Source organism: Telopea speciosissima, chromosome 2, assembly GCF_018873765.1.
Source record: "Telopea speciosissima isolate NSW1024214 ecotype Mountain lineage chromosome 2, Tspe_v1, whole genome shotgun sequence".
NCBI lineage: Eukaryota > Viridiplantae > Streptophyta > Magnoliopsida > Proteales > Proteaceae > Telopea > Telopea speciosissima.
The window spans coordinates 43770399-43780100 of NC_057917.1; the positions used below are offsets into that span (position 1 = coordinate 43770399).

Consider the following 9702-nt stretch of genomic DNA (forward strand, 5'->3'; position numbering starts at 1 on the left):
CACCCTTTCTCTCCTTCTTCTCCTTCTTCTTCTTCTTCTTCTTCTTCTCCTCTTCTACGATTTGGGTAAATGGGAGAAATGAGAGAAACTAAGAGATTCTTCCTCTTTTACCCTCTTAAGGCTAAAATAAATAACAAAATATAAACTACCTAAATTACCCTTAACTTTATTCCCTATTTCCTACAACAAGCCATGGTTCAACTATTGGGCTAAGGTTAAACCCATGGTCCTTGAACCAACCCAACATCTCAAACCCAAAAAGAACCCATTGGCTATAAAACCAAATGGACCTTAGAGCCTGTTTGCCTAGGTCCTTAAATCTCAAAACTCATTTAAAATCATACTTGGGCCTTGTGGGCCCGCATACAAGGTTCAAAATACAAAAAAAAGTAAGGGGGGGATCCACCTGGTTCAAGGGTCTAAGTGTGGTATCCAGGACACGGAGGTGTGGGTCCCACAGGAAAATAAATCAAAAAGGTAGATGAAAGCACGGGCGGATTAACGATCGGATTCACCAGTAGTGGCTCTGGTCATGACTTCGGTGTTGTTGTCAAGGCCCAAACTCCAAGGAAAGTTACGGAGCTTTGGCCCACACTTCCAAAACTTCAAGGGGATTCTTATTATAATATTTTGAGTCCAAGGCTATCAGTGTTGACCATAGCCATAGGGCATTACCCTTCAGTAAGGTCTAAATTACCCCAGGGTATTAGGGTATATTTCGAGTGCGGGTGTAACATACCCCCAACCTTATTAAAAATTTTATCCTCAAAATTTAAAGTGGCTGGGGTTTCGAATAGATGAGAATACTCCGACCGCCTTTCATTTTCTCATCACCCAGATGCTCCTTGATCCAAATGCTCACTCCACGGTACCTTCACAATGAGATAGTATGGTTGTGGAGATTGAGCTTGTTGCACTCCAGTTTCTCTTCAATTCCTCACCACAGGTCAAGACGGCAATGAGTTTCGATCGTTCCCAATACAAAACATTAGCTGAGTCTAGGATGTACCTCCTTAGTATCAAGGTATGGAATACATCATGGACTCCTGCCAATTAAAGGTAGTGCCAACCTTTATGCCTTTGGTTAGTGATCTTCTCAACTCTCATTCTCACTAAACCTCATCACCCACTTGGTTAGCGATACCCGAAGTAACTCATCGTCTCCTATGGCAAACTCCAGTCCTCCCTTCCTGTAGGGACATAACTCTTCATTGTCTAGTCCACAACAAGTTAATGTGGCTCACAAGTCAAGATAAGCGTCAGGCTAGGAGTGTACTTTCTCGACATCAATACATGGAACACATCATAATTACCTATCAAGGATGGTGACAGTACCAACCCGTAAGCCACCGACCCGATTCCTTGCAAGGATCTCCTATGGCCCAATAATTCTTGGGCTCAACTTGCCCCTTCTTGTTGATTCGTATAACCCTTTCATCTAGATTGGGCTGTCTTGATTTGCTCACGAATCAAAACCACCTTCTCACTTGTTGACTGGATCAACTCAAATCAAGGACGTGATGTTCACCCACTTCATCTCAATAGTGAATTGGTAACTGTTGTTATAAGCAAACTCAATGAGTGAGATGTGCACATTCAAACTACCTTGCATGTTAATAGCGTAGGCCCGAAGCATATCTTCCAAAGTTTGAATGGTTCTCTCTGACGGTCCGTCTGTCTGAGGATGGAAGACCGTACTAAAACTCAATAAGGTACCCATTGCCTTCTGGAACCCACTCCAAAACTTTGATGTAATTCTAGGATCATAAACAAAGATGATACTAACTGGTACTCCATGTAGTCAAACCACATTGTCAATATACAAGCAAGATGGCTTGTCCATCGAGTAAGTGATCCTAACAGGGATGAAATGAGCTGCCTTCGTCAACCTGTCATCTACCACCCACATGGCATCAACGTCTCTAGGTGTACGGGGTAACCTAGTGACGAAATCCATGGTAACATGCTTCCACTTCCACTCTAGAATGGGCAACGGCTGTAAAAGGCCATGAGGTTACTGCCTACCCGACTTCATCTACTAACATGTGAGACATTTTGCCACGAGTTTAGCTACATTCTTCATCCACTCCACCAATAGCGCTCTTTCAAGTCTCGGTGGCTACCTGGCTAAATTGGATAAGGAGAATCGTGGCTTTAGATAACGCTCCCTTCCTCAACTGAGCATCATTAGGTACGCACAACCGATCTCTAATCACGAGAATACTATTCTTAGTCAAAGTGAAGTCCAATTCTCACTGCACGTCTTCTTTAACTGCCTCACTTATCTTTTGAGACTCCTCAACGAAAATCTGGGCCAACTTGATCTTTTCCACTAGTGTCGGTTGGACTAATAAAGCTGCCATAGACAAGGTAACACCCTCTACTAATAACTCTAGGTCCTTTCTTCCTGTAGTGATATAACTCTTTTGTCTGGGTTGAGCTGCCTGGACTTAGGTTTCTAGCAACATTCACTACTAACGATGTAGTTAAAGATGATCTTGGGACCTGTGGCTTATGGGTCCACGTACATACGAGCCCAAGAGGTTCAATCTTTGGACACAAAATATAAGGAAACAAAAGGTCCATCTAATCCTCTGGATCATGCCCAATGTCATACTTCAATTATTTGGGTTGCAAGGTTAGGTTTGTACCACTTTCTTACAAGGCTTTTATTCTGAAAACTTTCACTTTCGGTTCTCCAATACCTAACTCAACTTTAGAATGAATTGGAATATTGATGGATCCTATGCTGTTCGCTCCCAAAAATGGAGGGGACATTTGGTGACCCATTACTCGACTCATACCTATTGTGGAGTAAAGTTTTGTCAAATCTTTCAGTTCCTGTTTTCATTTTCAACCTCAACAAAAGTAACTATGCTAACACACTAAACAAAACACTCACCAATGTAAAAACACCAACTATACTACTCACTCGCAACATCAGCAAAACATGCGCAGAAAGAAAGAAAGAAAGAAAGAAATCATAATATTAATAATAATCATAACATACAAGCAAATAAGCCAACTAATATATAATTAATTAAATCTTATGCTAAGTAGGTAAGGGAGCACAAATACAAGCATGAATAGGTACGGTGAGTCATGTGATATACTTGCCATCATGATTGGGTTTATCCATGTGGGCAGCTCCTAGACTTATGACCCAGCTGATTACAGTTGTGGCAAGGAATGGTCGATTTGGATCGCACATATGTTGTATCCACAAGCTCGCCTTGCGGATAACTCCTGGACATGTGCCCTAACTCCTTACAGGTGTAGCAACGAATGTTCGATCCATACAGTGACGGTGTCACCATGGGTGGGGGTGACAAAAATGTCGGGTCCACTTCTGGTGTGTTGCTCTGTGTTGAAGTTGAGCCGAGGTATTGCCTCTCCTATGTCTCGCTTGGTCCCCTAGAATCTGGGAATGCCACTGGCCTCTGACGTGCCATCTTGAGAGCATGGTAGTTCTCTCACTGTTTGTCCTCAATCACTTTGGCAGCCTGGACCACTTCTGTATAAGTGGGGAAATTGTGCAACACCACAAATGTGTTAATGCTAGGTCTCAGCACCTTCTCAAATTTCCTGGCCTTGACTGCATCAGGCTTCATATGCTTGGGAGCAAAATAGAAGAGCTCTTCAAAAATCTGTTGGTACTCAAGGACTGACTTGGGTCCCTGGGTCAGGCTCATGAACTCAATCTCCTTCTGATCACAAAAGCTTTGAGGAAAGTAGTTTCCTAGGAAGGTCTTCGTGAACTGACCCCATGTAGGGTTGGGATACAGTTGCCTGATGTTATCTTCAGTGGACTGCCACCAAGAATCAGCCTCGCCTCTAAATTGGAAGGTAGCACACTTGATCTTATCTTCATCAGTACATCGAAGTACCTCAAAGACTCTCTCCATATCCCTTATCCATCTTGCCGGATAGAGAAGATCAGAGGTTATCTTTGTAAAAGTGGAGGGATTAAGTTTCTAAAACCTCTCAGTCAACTTTGAGGCATCAACCCACTCGGGTGCTGGAGTTAGTGGCTGTCTTTCTCTCTCTTGCACAATAGTCAATAACTGAGTACCCCAGGCCTGCAAGAATGCCCGATTCTCTTGCTGTATATTTTGTAGTAAGTCTCGCAATACCGTTGCCCCATCTGGATTGGCTTGGAAAATAGGGACACCCGGTCAAGCTGTGCCTGAAGGGTCAGCATTACGCTTGCTCGGAGGGGATGGGCTCTTACTTGAACGGGTGTGAGCCATAGCGAAAATCCTATCAAAAGACTTGCACAAAAACAACGGCAGTAAACAAGTGTAACCATTATCACAAGTTGTAGCATACATTGAAGAAGTACCTATGCAGCAGAGTGGTGATGTCACTCGGGTCTCCAGTCTGCACTAATGTTTTATGCTCTTTTCTTTGTATATTTCTTTGTTTCTAACAAAGTTTTAGTTATACTTTTCTTGCTGTCCTTATTATAAGTTTGCACTTAAAACAATAAAACCTATGTTTGTTGTTATAATGTAAACAAGAACATCACAGCAAACAAGGTGTAGTTTTATGTAGATTGTTCCTATTGTCTTTATTATTGTTTAAGTTTGTTGTTAAGACTTTTACTATAACCAGTGTACCTAAGGTTCAGCCGAACTGTGAGTTAAGCGAGAGCACCAATGCTCTGATACCATGTTTGTCACACCCCTATCCCAATAAGGGATAAAATACTATAAAAGGGGTATGACTAGGATACTCCCCAACATCCTAATCACCACCAGGATCTCGATGCAGTAGCTTACCTCATAGTCACGCAGTCGAGAATCAGGACTAATATCAGAGTGGCTGAAGTTTACTAATAAATACCACTGATTCTCGTTTAGGGAAATAACTACAGTGATATTACATATACAAAAGGATTATCTTTGAGTACAATACTTACTCTAAAAGTTATTACATTAAAAAATGATTTAAAATACAAAGAAAAAGAGAACATTACATTAAAATCCAACAACGCATGCAACATGAAATAGAGAAAATAGTTAAAATATCGACATCCATAATCCAGCATTTGCCTCCGCATCGTCCAAGTCTTCCATAGTACTACATGCATCACAATCCGCAAAGAAGGGTTCCCCGAGGGGTGAGCTTCTACTAGCCCAATGAGTAAAAAATTGAACCACACACACACAATAAATATGAGACTGCAAGCCAAACCTGATGAGCAAACATCATTGACGTCCCATACCACCAATGATGACTCGCACACCAGATCCGATTTGCAGTTATGCAACATATGCAATAGTATGCTATGCAATATGAATGATGATGATGATGATGATGTGGTGTATGCATGAATGCTATGCTATGTAGATTACTGGAATTATATCCCTAGTACCGGAACTTACCCTCGATCCCCAATGATACAACACCATTAATCTACAACATAGTAGAGCCATATCCCTGGTATTGGAACTTACCCTAGATCCCCAATAATATAACCCTAACTACATCAGTGGAAGCCTGCTGGTCCCAAAAAACACCATCGATCTCCCAGCAAACCTCCAACAATCTCAACCACGATACTAGAACTTACCCTTGATCCCCGGGGTAGATTATCAATAAGGCGATCACGGTGTAGGAACTTACCCTCTACCTCCCGTGTCCCTTTAATATAAAATACAAATGCAATATTGTGCAAAATATTATATGATTCTATCGTATCGAGAGGTATTCTGGGTACATCAACGTCCCATTCCATCTATCACCCAGGTACCAACACGACACGGCACATAACAGGCCAATAATAATACATGATGAGAGACATTAACAATCACGTAATCATTTCATCCATTTTTAATACATTCACAACATATAGCCATCAACTAACATTCACATGATCATAACCATAGGTAAATAATGCAAATATGCATTATGAATGAAGTATGACAAGTAAAGTGATTGCAAATGAAACATAGCATTTAAACATAGAATCATTCAATAAACAAACAAATTCCAACCCCCACTCACCAATGATTTATGTAATGTTCAGGGTGTCTATTAGTGTTTGTTTTGGTACACGCTCTCCCGTACGAGCTCGATAGCCTAAAGGTACGAGAGCAAATGTTAAAATATGTGGAGGGATCCCATTAGGATTCCCCAAGTGTTACTATGGTATGATACAAAATTCTTAACTCTTTCTCTCTTCCACTTCTTAATCATTAAAGTTATTGGGACCATAGGATCCGAAAGGATCACTTTAAGGTCCAACAAGGCTACCATGGCTTAACCTAGGCATTAGTCTTGGGGATTCAAGGGTTTGGAATCACCTTAGGGCTTTTCCATTTCTAGTTTAAGGTCACAAGTCCCTTAGGACAGCAAGGAAGTTGCAATAGAGGCCTCTCAAGGGTTGGGGGATTCAATAGATCAAACATCAAGAATCCAAGGTCTAGGGTTGCCCTAGGGTGTTGAAACCCAAGGATGATAAAGGATGTTTTTAGGAATAGGCACAATGTTGGGTGAGATTAAAGGTCAAGGCTTTAAACAAGAAGTCTCATAGTAGATTAGGTCCATACCTTTGGGTTCTAAATGAAACCCTTGGTCAGACATCAAATTTCAAAGATTCTAATTCCTAAAAACCAAAGAGGGAGAGGGGCTTAAGGCATCAAGGGTAGAGTAATCCTTGGCACCAATAGGTCACTTAATTAACATATATTTAGGGGGCCACTTTAGGTGGTAATTAACCCCCAACAATATTTATTAAGTCCTACACAAGCAGCCACAATGTGGGCGGGGTCACCGGATTACAATCATGTTCCTAAGTTGCTATCAAAATATATCAGCTAGGTTTGGATCCACTTTTGAGGCTCTTACATTGGGATTTGTTCCAAGGTTCCTCATATAAATTATATCCCTTCAAGGCTATTTTACAACTCAACTTGAATCACATCGATACGATATGTATGGACAAAGTTATGGCCAAAATAATGAACAGTGGTTATACTGTAAAACTGTGGGCGAATCCACGAACGGATTCTGTTGTGTGAGTCCGCCCGTGCATCCGGTCGAACCCTAAGACACACCCGAGACACACACAAGGGGGCGGAGTCATGGGAGGATGCACGATGGTGGGTCTGGTCCTTAGTCCGCTTGTAATAGGAATGACTTTTTCAACTCCGAATTGCATCCAAATTGATCCCCAATGGCCCCAATGGCTTCAAGGGCTTGTAGGGATGACTTCCAAGGTTAATTAGGGTCCTAATAACCCTAATGGCACAATTCACTAAGCCATCTATGGTCCAAACCGAATTACCCCACCTAAACTTGGGTTTTTGGGTGAAATGCCTAGGTTTTCATGGCTTGGGTGAATGGCACTTCAAAGAGAGGTGTAAGGGTGTGCAAAGGTATCTCAAGGGGCTAGGACCATCCCTCTAACAAGAGCATTGGGTCCCAAATGGAACCCAAGCCAAATCCAAACTTCAAAATCCAAAACCCTAAGCTAGAAATTAGAGAAATAGAAAGGGAGATGGCTTACCTTCAATGGAGACAACCAAGACAAGGCTAGGTGAGCCCTCTTTACTCTTCTTCCTTCTACTTCTCCTTCTCCTCTTCTTCCTTCCTTTTCTTTTCTTTTTCTCCTTCTCCCTTTCCTTTTCTTTCCTTTCTTCTTTCCTATCCAGACAGTAAGAGGGGAGGAAGAGAATGTGAGTGAGGGAGTTGAGTTCTCCTTCGCTTTCTCTCCTTCTTCCTTCTTCTTCTTCTTCTTCTTCTTCTTCTTCTCCTCTTCTACGGTTTGGGCAAATGGGAGAAATGAGAGAAACTAAGAGATTCCTCCTCTTTTACCCTCTTAAGGCTAAACTAAATAACAAAATGTAAACTATCTAAATTACCCTTAACTTTATTCCCTATTTCCTACAACAAGCCATGGTTCAACTATTGGGCTAAGGTTAAACCCATGGTCCTTGAACCAACCCAACATCTCAAACCCAAAAAGAACCCATTGGCTATAAAACCAAATGGGCCTTAGGGCCTGTTTGCCTAGGTCCTTAAATCCCAAAACTCATTTAAAATCATACTTGGGCCTTGTGGGCCCGTATACAAGGTTCAAAAATATAAAAGAAGGTAAGGGTGGGTATCCATCTGGTCCAACGGTCTAAGCATGGTATCCGGGACACAGAGGTGTGGTTCCCACAGGAATATAAATCAAAAAGGCAGATGACAGCACTGGCGGATTACCGATCGGATTCACCAGTAGTGGATTTGGTCATGACTCCGGTGCTGCTGTCATGGCCCAAACTCTAAGGAAAGTTGCGGGGCTTTGGTCCACACTTCCAAAACTTCGAGGGGATTCTTATTATAATATTTTGAGTCCAAGGTTATCAGTGTTGACCATAGCCATAGGGCATTACCCTTCTGTAAGGTCTAAATTGGTCCAGGGTATTAAGGTATATTTTGGGTGTGGGTGTAACAGGACGGGGCTTGATCATATGCCCCAAGTAGTTGCCCCAAAGCTAGACATTCCTGTTGTTTAGGCTCTTACAAACCAATGGTGGCCCTCGACCCATACTTTCCATCTACCTGCAAGGGAGGTAACTATTACTCCTCAAGATTTCTTTATGATCACTGGGCGCCCCTTCTCTAGGAAGCCTGTTACTTTGACTTCATCAAACCGAACGAGGTCTCTTGAGGATATTATTAAGCTTCTTGGCTTCACGATGATAGAACGAGTGAAGCTCATGCCCTCTTTGAAGAAAAAGTGGGATAGCCAAGTGATAACTCCTCTGACGAGTTGCTAGACCAGGCCGCAAGGAGTTTCCTCCTATACTTGATTTCCAATGTCCTTATTGTGATGGACGAGGCCGCATAGACATTTCCTTTGCCTACTTCTTCTCAGATCTTGAGGATGCACGGTCGTTTAACTGGGGCGGTTCTGCTTATGCCCATTTCTTATGGATGTTGGACTGGTTGCCTCTGGGGCTGCCTGGTCTTATAAGTTTCACTTACGTGCTTTGGGTAGGCTTCATTCCTCTTGTCCTTTCCTTTTACTTTGTTATTTTCTTTTTTGCTTATTTGATGCCATTTTCTCATGTCATCCTTCATTGACAGGTGTGGTGTTATGAAGTTCTGGGGATTCATGCCCCTTCTGCATCTGACGAGACGGTCCCTTACATCCCTAAAGCTATGTGTTGGGGGACATCGAAGTGCACTGTCATTGATGATCTACAAGTGCGCCTCTAGTGAACGACTTGACACTTGACAGTTAATCTAGTAACATCAATCCTTTCTGTGTATTTCATTCAAGCATGGCAATTGATTTTTCTGAGTACTACATGCAGATCCACTAGTAGCCATATGATGAAGGAGAGATGGATGATGAGGGTGATGGAGAAAAGTACAGCTACACCCTCACTCTTACTCAGAGATGGATAGCTTTTGAAGGTCTGACTGGGGTTGAGCTATATTTGTCAAACCCTGCCCCTGACTGACTGAAATCTTGACTAAAGTATAGGAACCCCAGACATGGCCTCCAAGCACACTATGGAGTATCACTCCAGTGATTGAAATTGATGAAGAAACCATGTGCAAGTCTTCCTACCTACCGTTCAGAAGATGGACAACTGACCCTTGCAGCTGCATAGCTCATAGCATAATATACTAGCTGGACTCTAGGTATTCTCTTTCCTATCTATAACTGTGGGTCCCACTCCTGGAAATGTGTGTAAA

At 42.2% G+C, this 9702-nt stretch overlaps 1 protein-coding gene across 1 annotated transcript; it reads right to left on the bottom strand.

Annotated features, from left to right (window-relative positions):
- Positions 1–3473: 3473 nt before the first annotated feature.
- On the bottom strand, positions 3474–3905 carry LOC122650737. The gene has a single exon (XM_043844127.1). The coding sequence runs from the start codon at positions 3903–3905 to the stop codon at positions 3474–3476; it is 432 nt and encodes a 143-aa protein (XP_043700062.1).
- Positions 3906–9702: the final 5797 nt, after the last annotated feature.